Source organism: Electrona antarctica (genome assembly GCF_951216825.1).
Source record: "Electrona antarctica genome assembly, chromosome: 12".
Lineage (NCBI taxonomy): Eukaryota > Metazoa > Chordata > Actinopteri > Myctophiformes > Myctophidae > Electrona > Electrona antarctica.
Window position 1 is genome coordinate 15,615,579 of NC_136793.1, and position 15,929 is coordinate 15,631,507.

General features: G+C 43.8%; 1 protein-coding gene across 1 annotated transcript in view; it reads right to left on the reverse strand.

Moving 5' to 3' along the window:
- Positions 1 to 15,929, reverse strand: part of adgrv1 (adhesion G protein-coupled receptor V1) — a gene marked incomplete at its 5' end in the record, with an annotated part of 297,728 nt that overhangs the window by 147,245 nt on the left and 134,554 nt on the right. The window contains 11 exon segments of the mRNA XM_079516851.1: positions 1,968 to 2,106; positions 3,173 to 3,344; positions 5,923 to 6,066; positions 6,350 to 6,629; positions 7,997 to 8,217; positions 8,978 to 9,127; positions 9,463 to 9,705; positions 10,349 to 10,568; positions 11,045 to 11,243; positions 11,344 to 11,486; positions 12,454 to 12,701. Coding sequence (XP_079372977.1) covers positions 1,968 to 2,106; positions 3,173 to 3,344; positions 5,923 to 6,066; positions 6,350 to 6,629; positions 7,997 to 8,217; positions 8,978 to 9,127; positions 9,463 to 9,705; positions 10,349 to 10,568; positions 11,045 to 11,243; positions 11,344 to 11,486; positions 12,454 to 12,701 — 2,159 coding nt within the window.

Sequence of the window (15,929 nt, forward strand, 5' to 3'; positions counted from 1 at the left end):
ATATGAATTTATTAATGAATAGAATTTCCCCATTGACATGAATGGGAAAATGCGATTTTTCGCATTTTGTCACATTCAAGTATTTTTTCCTCAGAGACTGTAAGCACTATAGTTACAAAACTTGGAGGGTAGGTTCATAATAATTACTAAAATTAATCAACTTATAATGTTATCGATCGGCCTCATGGTGGCGCTATAACAGCCCACTTTACGTTTTGGCTTATAACTCTTGAACCGTAGGTCGTAAAATCAAAATTATTTTTTCCCTGGATTCCTTGGGTCATGACGCATTTCCCCATATAGGCCACGCCCATTTGCGTCATGATAGATTTTCCGCCATTTTGAATTTTCTCCAAAACACACTTTTTGTTCCTCCTCCTACAGATTTTGTCCAAATCTCACAAAAATCGGCACACATGATCTCAGGACCCATCCGATTAAAACACCAACTGCAGAATTTTGGTAGTGCGTATCGTTCGGCCGTAACCGTCGTCCGAAGATAGTAGGAGGGGCCTATTTTACAAAAAATGCCATAAATCACGAACAGAATGTCCGATCCATCCCAAATTGTAATCACATGTCGAGGGTGGTTCAATCAACCAAGTTCCAAAAGCAATTCCATTTTCATCAATAGGGGCTGCCGGAAATGCCAAAAATGTCACCGTATGGTGCAAAAACATGATTTTTGGGGGATAAATCCCCTCCGAATTACTTACACATGATCGCAGGGGTGACGCGACATTGTAATTGGCTGGCAATATCAGTGGGAGGGGCATATGTAAGCCACTGCGGCAACCACACTTTGCAATTTTTTTAAATTGCGACCTTTCTAGTTTATTGTCTTTACAATATATTTGTGTCTATCTTTTTGTTAATTTTTGAAACGTATGAGATTAATTTTCTGCGTGAGACTCTTATATCCAGAGTAGATGGTAAAATGAACCCAAACATCTTCGAAAGTGAAACATTGAAATCATTTGGTTCCATTCGGCCACTCTCTAATTAACACCCCAATCGCCCAGGACGAAGTTCACCGTCCTTTCTATTAGTAACGCCCGACGCCCAAGACGAAGTTTTATCCAAAAGACGAAGTTTATTCAGTGTTGGGAAAGTATTGAAGTAGAAATACTTCAATAGTAGAAATACAGTACGTTCCGTTCACGTTCACCCGAAATATGAACGAGTTCGTGAACGTTCAGGTACAACACTGAGTTTATTGATATGAAAACGGATCGCATCGCTCCACAGCCTAGGAGCGCCTGTTGCGCAATCCTCGTGAGAAGTCATCGAAAATGTTACCCCCCCCGTTTAGCCGCCGACAACGAAAATCTTAAAACGTCGGGCGTTGAAAACCACTGACATAGAAACAGGTTTTTCAGAAAACTGTCATGAGTTAGAAGATATTTGTAGGATCTGATTGCGAACGCAGTGAGCATTTACTATGAGACCCAGCAGATCACGTCTGTGTGTGTGTCTGTGTGTCACGCTGTAACACCACCCGCCCACCACCAGAGGTCGCAGCTGTATCACACACAAAAACACACACACACACATGCACGCACGCACACACACACACACACACACACACACACACGCACGCACGCACGCACACACACACACACACACACAAAAAACTTAACTTCAAAAAAAACTTAACTTAAAAAAAAAACTTAAAAAGGAAAAACGCACACACAAAAAACTTAACTTAAAAAAAAACTTAACTTAAAAAAAAACTTAACTTAAAAAAAAAACGTAAAAAGGAAAAACGCACACACAAAAAACTTAACTTAAAAAAAAACTTAACTTAAAAAAAAACTTAAACAAAAAACTTAAAAAAAAAAAACCTAAAAAAGAAACACGCACGCACGCACACATACACACACTAAAATTTACGAGCTGCGTTCGCTTCCCGCGTTTGCGCGTCTTACTTGTGTATTGACCTTGAAAGTGAACCAAGCGACCATTACCTAAGTCTGACGGAGCCAGCAGCAGCAGTGGAGTTGGCAGCGGTCAGATGTATGGCGAAGGCGTACATGTGATTCATATCAGGCACGGCTGTGAGAGACAGCGCCTTGCTCCTCTCTCCATGGGCCAGAGTCACGGTGCCTGAGCAGGACGCACACAAAGCAACACGGGAAGCATATCATCGCTGTCAGAGCAGAAACCTCTCATTTTCCATATTCTAACTTTTTTGGTTTCTTCGTGAATAAATTGCCCCTACGTTATCATACTTTATTACATGGCTTGGTTGAATGCTTGATTCTGATTGGTCAATCGCTTAATTCAGCGGTGAGTTATCTCATCATAATGACCGCTCCACTGTATAACAGACCTCTGCCTAATCAAACCCTCTAAGCACCAGCTGCGCGGCTGCACCCCACTTGATTTACTGCTGTTTCCAACATGACAGCCATGTAAATACACACACACACTAGTGACACACAATGTCATTTACAGCTAAACATTGCTCTCAAAACATTTGAGCGAGAAATAGACGAAGCAGGACCCGAAAATTGATTCTATTTGATCAACTCACTTCCTTGTTTTCCGACAGTGCTGCAGCCCTGCAGCTGGCCAGGCGCAGCCAGCGCGAACTTATGGAATACTTTATTTTTTGTGTTTTGGGTCAATGTATTAATTTATGTTAGGTAGCCATGTAATAAGCGGGATAATATCTGGCTAGGTGGTCATTGTCGGGAGATAATTCACCGACAGGGAGTGTAACCACCGAGGCGAAGGTGGTTACACTCCCTGAAGGTGAATTATCTCCCGACAATGACCACCTAGCCAGATATTATCCCTTACATAACATCACATTAATAAGCATGGGTCCCCAGCAATATTATATATATACACAGTGTACAATATATATGTATATACAGTGTATAATATATATATATATATATATATATATATATATACATACATACATACTGTGGCTATTAAAAAAATAGCAGATATACAAGCTTGTACATCTGCTAGTACAATATATAGTTTTTGAAATCTTTTAACACAAAATGTATTTTCTGGGAATAAAAAAAAACTTTTTCAGATGGGGGTCTCTGGTAAAAAAAAAAAAAAATACACAAAAAAGGTAGACAACTATGAGCTACTGGTCAAGATCTCTAGATATGTAACTAGAAAGACACAGCAGACAGGAGTGTCTTCTTACCTGAGCTGGGGGTGACCACTCCAGGACTGACTCCTAGAGGGGCTTGTCCAGGTGGGTACCCCGCACTCCACTCCACGCTGACACCACCGAACAGCCCCGTTCGGGTCACCTCCGCCAGGCAATCGCCCGTCTCCACGTTGGACACCCGCAGAGCCAGGTAAGCAAAGCCAACCTATATATACAGGCATAATATAATACTGTTTTAGATTATTTGTTTTCCATGAGTCAATGCTACTGAACACCCTTTACATCTGTGTGTTGGTTATAAGAATTTGGAACCAATGAAAAGTATTAAAAAGTGCTTTGGACAAAAACACCAAACTCCATTGGACCCTCAAACTCTCCCCCTCTCATGCAAGTAATTAAAGTCACAACACCAACTTTGATGTATTGCTTTGTTTTACATTTTGGAGTTAGGTGGTTTCTCCCTGACAGCAGAGATATAGAACCTTCATTGATCCACAGGGAAACTCAGTTGCAGTGGTGTAACGTAACTAAGTACATTTACTCAAGTACTGTACTGATTTTTACATATCAATGTTTATCATTAACATTGTGAATCACATCTTGATGATGTCATCAAGATGTGATTCACAATGTTAATGTTAATGATACCTCCAGTTCTAGGAAACACAGCTCAAAAGGTATATTAATGACATAGTAAAATGTTGAAAATGAGTGGTATTCCCCTTTAAGTACATTTTGATACCAATACTTTTATACTATTATTCAAGTCAAATTTGAATTCCAGACTTACTTGTATCCGAGTATTTCAGTATTGATACACTTCTACTTAAGTAGATCATGCAAGTACTTTTTTCTCCACCACTGCTCAGTTGTCAGAACAGCTCTGCAGTAGTGATGAACCAAAGGTACATGTAATAGGTAGAGAATAAGTAGTGTGGTAACACTACCGCTTACACTATATAACCTATACTTGGTTGACCAGAAGTCCCTCAAGGCTCTATATCAGGGGTTCTCAACGTTTTTGGCCGGGGACCCCCGGAAATGCTTTGGCAATGTCTCGGGACCCCCGCCCCGCCCCCTCCCGACCCCCAATATAAATTGACTGCTACAATAACCTTAAACCATTTTGGGCGGGAACCCCTTTTAGTGTTTTAAGCATTGTTATAATTTAGCTATTGAAAAATAGCAGATCTACAAGCTCATAGCGCGCCACCGAGTGGCGCGCTACGAGCTTGTAGGTCTGCTATTTTTGAAAAATCGTGAAAAAAAAAAGAAAAGAAAAACCCTCTTTTTTTTTTTTTTGAAAATATTTTGGGGACCCCCCAAAATAATTTGGCGACCCCCCGAGGGGTCGCGACCCACGGGTTGAGAACCCCTGCCCTACCCTACACCTACAGTACATAACAAAAGTGTTACTGGTCGCAGTTGCAGAATTCATGCCTTGGGTGGTCAGACGCTAACTTCCGGTTAACACCCGGGGTAATTTGCCCCTTGAATAAGGGACAGGGAAGGAGACAGACTGAAATCAATTCTGCCAGTCAATGACAATGAGTTAAATAGAATCATTTTCTCTTTCAGTAATTGAGTTAGAGCTCAGTTTTGTTACATTGGGCCTGACATAAAACAAGTTCAATGTTCCCAGAGATAAAGCCAACACTAACTCAGTTACTATGATAGAAGGCTGAATGTATGCTTAACATTAAACTAAAGTCAATAATAGCAACCAACTGCAGGAATTAGATACAGAGTAGTTGGTCCAAGTCTGCCCTCTGGTGGCCAAGAGCTCAGCAAGCAAGCATACATTTTGCAATGTGGAGTGTGGGGTTTCTTGTCAATGAGCCTGAGGGGTGGGCAGCAGCAAGAGTGTTGCTCAGTAGAGTCATGTTACTGGCAAAGATACCATCCATCTTTGAATGTAGACTTGGGGCATAGTCGGCTACGTCTAAAATAAACGTTAATTTGTGTATTGGAGTTGGTGACATTATGGCTTTTCCAAAATATTCAATAAAATAAATCAATGGTGTGATGTGTTGCTGGTTGATGTAAGGTTTTGTATGATGTTTTATGAATATAAAGTTGTTTTTGTTTTTATTATGTTGACGGTAAGGTTTGACACATTTCAGGATCCTCTGTTTAAGAAACTGTGTGGTTAAACTGTAAAATATCAAATAAGTCAGCAATTTACTAGCAATGATAAATCCAAAACTATCTGGGGAGGACAGTAATTTGCACATTAAAACAATCATTGTACCATAACTTAAATCATTTCGAGACATTGTAAGTATTGCATTAAAAAAATACAAATCAAGTTTTGGCTATTTGGTTTTAAAATGCTTTAATGCTGTACCCGTCTTTTTCAGAGGAAGTGTCATTCTCTTTCTTCACTATCGCTGTACACTACTGTACAACAGATAAGACGTACATTTTCCTAGTGGATGTGACACAAAATTATCCTCTTCTCATCCTGTGTAAAATGGCAGGTCTCTTCTAAAACTCCACGTCAACGGTGTTCGTCTCATCTCATACCTCAACTCGTCAGCAGCTAGTGGTTCTCATGCTTAATTCATGGCCCGTCGCAGAGCCGTGCACTGAAAATAGCCAATCTAGTTCACTACTGAACTAGCAGCCTCCTCTGGCACAGTGACCACAGTGAACACAGCAGTCAGACTCACCTCTGAACTAGCAGCCTCCTCTGGCACAGTGACCACAGCAGTCAGACTCACCTCTGAACTAGCAGCCTCCTCTGGCACAGTGACCACAGTGACCACAGCAGTCAGACTCACCTCTGAACTAGCAGCCTCCTCTGGCACAGTGACCACAGCGGCGCTGGAGTCGGGCTGCAGGCGAGGCGGGGTGCCGAGGAGAGGACCCACCAGGGTGACGTCGGTCAGCTCCACAGAGAAGTTCTCACCCAGCGACAGAAACACCTACGGAGACCACACAGTCAGTGTGGTTAAAAGTATCAATACTGCAATATACTGTAGAAACACACTGTTACGAGTAAAGGTCCGGAATTCAACATGTACTTGAGTAAAAGTAGTAGTCAAGAGTAGTATATGCTATTTTCAAAATGAGTACTTTCTACTTTTTGTACTTTTGTATTTTGAATTCCAGATTTGTACTTGTAATGGATTAGTTCTACATTGCAGTATTGATACTTTTACTTAAGTAAAACAATTGAGTACTTTTTTCCACCACCCCGCACCGCACCTGGCTGCTGATGTAAAGGGTTACAGCAGCGAACGTCTCTCCGTCTCTGACCAGCAGCCGTCCTACAGCCTGGTCCCCCAGAGGACCCTCCTCCTCCTCCTCCATCGTCCATGCTCCGCTGATCCTGTAGCCCACGCTGGCGTCGCCAAACGGCCCGGCCCTGCGGCTCACGTTGAGCAGCAGAACTCGGCTCACGTTGGGAGCGGCTCCCAGCAGCTCTATGGACTGGAGGGCGGGGTCCAGGGCAAACACACCGTGGGGCTCGTCGTTGGCACCCACCCTGACGGGGGAGAGCACCATACGGTTCAATTAAACGGTAAATAAAATGGAAAATATCTAATCTATTATAACAGGGACAAAAACAAGTTATAAAAACAAACAAAACATATCTTTTTATTGGATCTTTGCAGCGCACGCGCTGTCCCTATTCCACAGTTTTTTTTTTACAATTACAAGTATTTTTTTTTAATAATAATAATAATAATAATAATTTCTGAGGAATGTTAACAGCCCTGTTATCCAAGGTGCTTTACTGTACATCTGGAACAATTGGGGGTTTAGAGTCTTGCTATAAGACACTTCGACACTAACCCTGGATTGGAACTGGGAACCTTCCGTTCGACCTACTCAGGCGCTGCCACCCCAAAAAACAGCCTGGTGTCCCAGTTTTGGGAATGTCAGTGTCATCATAAGAACTTTGCATTCTGAGCGTGTATATAATAGGAATACATGGAATAGACTTGGAATAGACAAGATGCTAAAATAGGGTTTAAGTGGTGCGGCAGAGTAGAAGTATAAACTATTGAAAAAGTAAAAGTAGCTCAACATTGTAAGTACAGTACTTGAGTTTGTCTTTCCACCACCGCATTCTGTGAAAGCTTTCCCCAGAATAGAGACGCTAGGGTTGGTGTCTGTGGTTCAAGGTTCTAATAGTTTTAGATTTTTCATTATAGTTTAGTTTTAGTTGCGACACATAGTTTTAATTTAGTTTTTATTAGTTTTAGTGTTAGTTTTAGTTTTTTCATACTTTTACTTTTTCAAATACTTCATATTTGTCAATTACAGGATTAAAAAATGTCAGAGTAAGCAGGCCTATTGTGTAATAAAAACTAAAACTAAAGGACATTTTGTCTATAATTGTCTCCACCAGCCGAAGGCATGGGGAGAGTATGTTTTGCACTCCGTCCGTGTGTCCGTCCGTCCGTTACCAGCTAATTCCCGGCACCGTTAACCCAGTCGATGCCAAACTTTTCCAAGACGGCATGGAAAAACCTTTGACCTGCATTTTTCACATCTGCCTTTTATAGCGCCACCAGGAGGCCGACTTTTGTAAAACACATTTTTTAATATTACTCCTCCAGATTCTGTCCAAAAATCCCGCAAATTGTTACACAGTATCTCTATAGTCTCAAGTGCTCAAGACGAATCTGTCCGATATTTCATATGCCAACATTGGCTCGTTTTACTTAGTTTTGTAAAAAACAAACAATACAGTTTCAGTTTGTTATCGTTTTTGTTTTTTATTATAGTTTTTATTTAGTTCAGTTAACGAAAATGTGTTTTTTTATTTTAGTTTGCGTTATTTCATTAGTTTAAGTACCTTGGTGGTTAAATAAAACAAAGCCAAACAAATGGGAATCAGTGAACCTGATGCGGGCGGTGGTGCGGTTGGGGTTGGCGTCCAGGGTGGCACCGCCCTCCACGGAGGTGAGCAGCACGGTGTAGAGCTCCTCCAGCTCAGGCACGCCGTCGGGCATTAGGACCAAGACCACGTCCGCATCCCGCTGGCCCTCCACGATCAGCACAGAGCCCCACAGGAACACAAAGTCACCTGCCACCTCCGACTCACTCTGCACCTGCCAGTGGACCTGATGGGTAGGAGGGAGGGAGAGAGGGAGAGAGAGAGAGAGAGAGAGAGAGAGAGAGAGAGAGAGAGAGAGAGAGAGAGAGAGAGAGAGAGAGAGAGAGAGAGAGAGAGAGAGAGAGAGAGAGAGAGAGAGAGAGATTATTTCATTATTAGATAATAGAATGACAAATGTTCCTCTTCAGTTATGAAATATCTGTTGTATGGCTCCCAACCAAATCACATGGAATCCCCTCAAGAACCACTGACATGAGGGTCCTCGGACAGCACGTTAACGGGCCACTTCACCCCTTTTGCAACCAGATATTATTTTAATGATGTTTGGGAGACAAGAAACACTTTCCTGGGAGTTTTTATATGGGTAATATGTTTTCGATATTTCACTATTTCAAAATGTCCATGGGCTCCATGATGTCATGAACACTGGGCTCACTTATTTCCTGGACTACATGTTGTCTCAGTAAGACAGCCCTCCCCCTATCCACAAGGAGGAGCAGTGGACCAAAGCATTATGGGAATTGTAGTCCAGGAAGGAAGTGAGACCAGTGTCCATGACATCATGGACACTTTGAAATACTAAAATATCTAAAAACACATATTACCCACGTAAAAACCCCAGGAAAGTGTTTCTTGTCTCCCAAAGATAATTAAAATACGATCTGGTTGCAAAAGTGGTGAAGTGGCCCTTTAAGAACCAATGGTTTCCAGGACACAGATAATGAATGATCAAACATGAATGTGTTGTAAGGTTTTGCTGATCTCACTGTGATGTTCCCCATGACTCCCTCTCTGCGTGTGACGACCAGGGTGATGTTACGAGGTCCCTCTTCCTCTGTGGGTTCACTGTAGACGTGCTCTGTCAGAGACGCCGCCGTGAACTGGACTATGCCGTTAGGGTCACCAAACTTCTCAATCTGAGTGAAGAGAAGAGAAGAGAAGAGAAGAGAAGAGAAGAGAAGAGAAGAGAAGAGAAGAGAAGAGAAGAGAAGAGAAGAGAAGAGAAGAGAAGAGAAGAGAAGAGAAGAGAAGAGAAGCTGTTTCATGTAACCTTCTTTTGTGAATAATAAAAGTAGAGTATTTATAACTTAGACGTACGTACATTAACTATCATGAGATAAATTAGGTGGTATCAGAATGGCATAGATTGGCATACTCGCCGATCCCAAAAACAACATTTTAAGGCAGTATCGGCAGATTTCCGATACTGTTATATCGGTGTCGGAACAACTCTAGTTGAAAAGCGCAGCACCTTGAGCGTGATGGAGCCGGCGCTCGAGTCAACGTCCATGTCCCCCGACAGGATGCTGAGCTCCACCGTGAACTCCTCCTCCACCTCCACCTCCCCGTGGGGGAGGATCTTCAGCTGGATGGAGCGCGTGGTGCCCTCCTCGCCGTCCTCAAAGTGGAAGGAGCCGTTCACGGGCGCCTTGATGTCCGCGTTGAGTGCCGGAAGGACCTCTCTGCTGTTGGGGCCTAAGATCATCCAAGCGACCTGTGTCGAATATAAAAGTAGTAGTAGCAGCCTGGATTAAGATCATGCAGGCAACCTGTTGCGAAAATGTGTGGGTTCTCAAAATGCATTTTTTGTTCAAACACAAAGATTTATGTAATACATTTGTGCACTGTATGAGTACACTACAGGGTGATATATGTCTATATAATATACAAGTATATGCTACCTTAAAATAGATGTAGACCTATTTGACAGTGCATAAACATAATTGCCTTGACATTAATGAGCGTCAACGAGCACCAGCTGGAAACACACGGCCCGTTGCCAAAACAAAGTTTAGTTTTCACAGTGATGGATACTAGACCCACAAACACACACACATCCATATGCTGTATACAAAGTGTGCACCTTCAGGTTTTTCTATAAATTGAACCAGTGTGCGGTCTGCCATCATTGTCTATGTTGCACACGCGCGCACACGCACACACACACACACACACACACACACACACACACACACACACACACACACACACACACACACACACACACACACACACACACACACACACACACACACACACACACACACACACACACACACACACACACACACACACACACGTTTGGGGACCCCTGGCCTATTGGGCGACAAACCAGAGAAGGGTTTCCACTCTCTTACCGTGGCGTTGCCGATCCCCCCAGCCACCCTCTCCAGGAGCAGGGTGAGGGTCAGGGTGTTGTTGGGGTTCCCTAGGGTGATCAGGGTGTCGTTGACGAAGCGCACCCTTCCGCTCAGGGAGTCGCTCTTGGCGATGGTCACCGTGGCGACAGCGCGGGACCCCAGGACGGCTCCGCCCGTGGGCCCGAACAACTCCACCTCAAACACCTCGGCGGGTTCACTGGACAGAGCAGACCAAACACCACGTACACTTCAGAACTCGGATTGGAGTTCTCTAACTCGATTAAAAAACATGATTTGCAAACAACCATGATTTGCAAACAATTAGCCAACAAAGTTGGCACGCATGATTATATAGACTGCATCATAAAAAATAAAAAATCTGCAACATGGTTGAAATACATGATGACTCATATACAGTATTTACATCTTACTACATACATCCCAAACAGTGGATCGGGACCCATTTCTGTGTCGTGGACCAGTTTGTATGGGTCACAATTTTGTTTTTGATGTACCCCCAATGTAATTCCTATATAGCAAATCGAAAATAGCAGATCTACAGGCTCACGACACGTCACATCGTGGCACGTCGTGAGCTTGTAGATCAGCTCCTTTTTGGGGGTAAAATCATTACAAAACACATAACAATGACTCAAGTCAGATGACATCAGACAGCTGTGTGAATAATCTCACTAGTCAAGGTCGTCTAGGATGGTGACGTTGATGCGAGCGCTGTCGTGACCGGGGGCGAAGGTCAGCGAGCCGTTGGAGAGCACGTAGTCCAGGCCCGGGGTGGCGCTCAGCCCTCTGGACAGGAAGCCAGCCGACACTACGCCGTACGTACCCACCCTCCTCACCACCACCAGAGACACAGAGCCCGCCTCCTCCTCAACTGGGTGGGAGGAATTTAACATCATCAATCAATCAATTCACATTCTTATGAGTGTTGTGTTCCTGTGTGAACTCCAGTATGGTTTAGTTTAGTGTCTTACCAGTGAAGTGTTCCTGTGTGAACTCCAGAATGCCCTCCACGTTGTCATTCTGCAGGATGACCACGGTGACAGAGGACTGATCACCTATAGCTGGAGGCTGGTCCAACTGCAGCCCAGACTCTCTCACCGTGTAGTCCACAGCACTGACCAGCAGGGGGAGACATTACACAACACTATAAGTCACTGGCAGTGCTGGAAAGTAACTACTGTTATTAATATACATTACCTATATTTTACTACTGTACTGTACATTTTTAGACCTGAGGGCCGGTTCCAAAGAACAACCTCTGAATCAGAGAATTAAAAAATAAAAATAAAACTTTGCTAAAATATTTTCTTCTCTGTAGGTTATAAATCTGTAGGCACCAACCTGCACATCGGGAGCATGTAGGGATTCAGTGTCTTGCTCAAGGACAATTAGACACTAACTCTGGGGGAGCCCAGGATCAAACTGCTTTTTTACAGGCCTTTTACTTGTAGCAGAGCATTTCTACATTGTGGTATTAATACTTTTACTTAAAGGGATATTTCACTTTCCCCCCCAAATAATTGGTCAGTTTATTGTCTACCCAGGCTTTTGGGAGCACCCCGGTCAGTTTTTAAGTTGCTTGATTCTGTATTTAGATATTTGTACAATAATAAAATAAATGAAAAGGGTAATCTAAAAAACACGAGGGCAGTATGAAGTAAGTATCCTTTAAAAAAAACCCACTCTAGTAGTATAATGGCCTATGTCAAGAGTGTGTTTTGCCAGGTGCTTGAAAAGCGGCATTTGCTACTTCTCTAGTGATGACCTTAGTAGACTTTTCCATGATTGGCTGCCTGTAGTCTAAGCCAATGGGAGACCCATTAAACCCACAGTCTGAACGGCATAAAAACCCATACACTGAACGCCGCACGTGAAGCTGTATTGGCTGCTGTTGTGTAAGGGGTTAACACCTGTGACGGACGGACGGAGCAAGTGGCAACAGAAGCTAATGTTATTTCTTCTCCAGTAGTCCATACGTATCATTTTTGACACAAAAAAGTTTGAGAACTACTCATTAAAAGGCATTTGTAAGAATGGGTCTCAGGTCTTAATGAGTTAATTAGGCTAAACGACTCCAGTACCTGACATTGAGCAGCTCCACGTCGGTGATGTTGAGCTGGAACTCCTCGGGTCCCTCGGGGAGGCCGTCGTCGTGGATACGAAGGGTGACCAGTCCCGCGGTCTGACCCGGGGCGAACAGGAGGCGTCCGGAGGCCGGGGCGAAGTCCTGTCCACTGAGCGCTGTGATGCTGCCCCCTGCTGTCTGTGTCTGGTAGCTCACCCACACACTGCCCAGGGTGCCCAGGGAGCGACTCACCGTCACATTCACCTGGTGGCCAATGAGGAATATTACGGTACGTGTTTCAGTGACATTCATCATTTAAATTCAGAAGGGCGTAGTTCAGGAGTATTTCACCCGAAAATTACTTGTTTTTGAGCGGTGCCGCCACCGTGTCACCGCTCACTCCAACACATCTCTCTGTTCTTAGTAAAAACTCAAGTGTATTTTGAATTCCAGAATTGTACTTGTAACGGAGTATTTCTACATTGCAGTATTGCTACTTTTACTTAAATAAAACAATTTAATACTTTTGCCACCATGCCCTGCATTGTGGGATGCATAAAACACACCACAAAAGTGGAAACGGTGCAGAATGGTGCATTCTTCGTGCTGCTACATCAGGCTGTGTTTGTCCTTGAAATGAATCAAAATGGTGAAACTTTCGCTCATGTGATGAGAGGCAGTTCATCTATGGGGGGGGGGGGGGGGGGGGGGGCTGGGGTAGCGAGCCTGTCGTGAGCTCTGGTTTGTGGATAAGCCTGTCTATCTGTCTCATCCGCCAATCACGTGGTTGCATGTGGCCGGAGGTACAAGGAGAGGGGAGTTAGGAGACAGTACATTAGGTGGCAGTCTGTTGGAGTCTAGTCTAGTACGAACAATTTGTCAAGAGCGTTTATTACCATACTGAAACGGGACTGGAAAAAAATAAATCATGTTAAGTACATTCTGTTCCCAGCTGGACAGCTGGTAGATTTGAAAAGGAGCACGTCTCCAAAGGCCTTTCGGGTGGTGTCAGGAGAACAACGGCTCTACCAGGGACGCTGGCTGCTGGAGGCGATGATGAAGCCCAAATAAAGTTACACAGAACAGGTATGTATTGTTTTTGTCGCTCTCAAGTTGTCTTTCATCTTCTTCAATAGGCTACAAAAGCCATTTCCAAACTGTCGGCTGTGGTGACTATAGTAAAATGTTGGAAGGTGCCAGTGAGGAGCCTTCTTCCTACCCCCCCGTATGTCGCAGGGACTTCCCTCAATCCAACCCTTGATGCCGAGTGCCAAGCAGGGAGGCACTGGGTCTTTGGTATGACCCGGCCGGGGAAAGAACCCCAGTCTCACGGCGGACACGCTGGCCTTGTGGTTACTCGGAGGAGTATGTGTAGTGATAAATATCCCCCTTGTCGGACTTCCCTCCACGAAGGACACAGGCCAACTGTGTTGCTATAGACAACACTCGGCAAAAGCCAGAAGCACTGCGGTGCCCGCGGTGGCTAGCAGGTACACCCGAGCGTGGCCGCAGTCCGGAAATGTTATCTTAACACGGGGGAGAATAGAGGAGTGTGCTTTGAACTGTAGATAAGAGCTGAAATGCATGAATAAAATAATTCATACAGTAGAGAAGGAATGTGAAGTGTGTGTGTGTGTGTGTGTGTGTGTGTGTGTGTGTGTGTGTGTGTGTGTGTGTGTGTAAATATTTGTCACATGAGCTGTAATTGGTTGATCTAGAGAGCTAACAAATAGGGGTTGAGTAACTCTCACTCACATAATCCCCCCCACCCCCCCCCCAAACCCTGAGTAGCCAACCCTGACTTGAGGTGTGTGTGTGTGTGTGTGTGTGTGCGCGCACGCACGTGCAAGAGAGAGTGTGTGTGTGTGTAAATAGCTGTCACTGAGCTGTAATTGGTTAGTCTAGAGAGTTAACAAATATGGGTTGAGTCACTCACTCACATAATTTCCCCCCCCCCCCCACACACACACACACACAGTGTGCGTGCGCAGACTGGGAACCTATTCAGGAAAAAAAATCCCCTTTGTTTTTTAGCCAACCCTGACTTGAGGTGTGTGCGTGCGTGCGTGCGTGCGTGCGTGCGTGCGTGCGTGCGTGCGTGCGTGCGTGCGTGCGTGCGTGCGTGCGTGCGTGCAAGAGAGAGGGAGGTGGGAGAGAGAGAGCGAGAGAGTGTGTGTTTGTAAATACTGTAGCTGTCACTGAGCTGTTATTGGTCTGTCTAGTGAGCCAACAAACAGGGTTTGAGTCACTCTAACGCGCCCCCCACAGGTCTAGTACATTAAATACAAAAGTGTACAGATGGATCTTTTATATGAAAAAATAAATACATTTTACTGCATCCACGTTGCAACTAGTATCACTTGCACCTGTGATTTCACGGCCTCTGCAGCTCTACACAGTGCTAAGGCTTTCTCATCGTACATTTAAAAATGTTCTTCCTCTCAAAAGGGGAGGGGACGTCCCCCCTCCTCATGAAACTGAGGCTGCGCCCATGCTCAGAGTAACTTCAGGGGGTCCGTCAAATCTTTGTGTGATGGGGAACATTAGACAATCTACAAGCTCACAACGGCTTGCTTCGCGAGCCGATGTGAGCTTGTAGATCAGCTATTTTCGGAGAGTCAGTGTAGGGGGAAAAGATCAGACCAAGCCAACGGTGAAGTTGACTAAATGTTGAAGGTTTAAACGGTTAAATGTTTGAAAATACTAATCAACTCGAATTTATTCATTTCAGACCTGTGTGTGGAGTCCAGACTGCAGGTGAAGATGAACTCTCCAGACTCAGCCAGGGACATTTGTATTGAACAGGAAGGACCTGAAGACATTTCTATTAAACAGGAACCTGAAGACATTTCTATTCAACAGGAAGAACCTGAAGACATGTCTATTAAACAGGAAGAACCTGAAGACATTTCTATTAAACAGAAAGAACCTGAAGACATGTCTATTAAACAGAAAGAACCTGAAGACATGTCTATTAAACAGGAAGAACTTAAAGACATTTCTATTAAACAGGAAGAACCTGAAGACATTTCTATTAAACAGGAAGAACTTGAAGACATTTCTATTAAACAGGAAGAACCTGAAGACATTTCTATTAAACAGGAAGAACCTGAAGACATTTCTATTCAACAGGAACCTGAAGACATGTCTATTAAACAGGAACCTGAAGACATGTCTATTCAACAGGAACCTGAAGACATTTCTATTAAACAGGAACCTGAAGACATTTCTATTAAACAGGAAGAACCTGAAGACATTTCTATTCAACAGGAAGAACCTGAAGACATGTCTATTAAACAGGAAGAACCTGAAGACATTTCTATTCAACAGGAACCTGAAGACATGTCTATTAAACAGGAAGAACCTGAAGACATTTCTATTCAACAGGAACCTGAAGACATGTCTATTAAACAGGAACCTGAAGACATGTCTATTAAACAGGAACCTGAAGACATGTCTATTAAACAGGAAGAACCTGAAGACATTTCTATT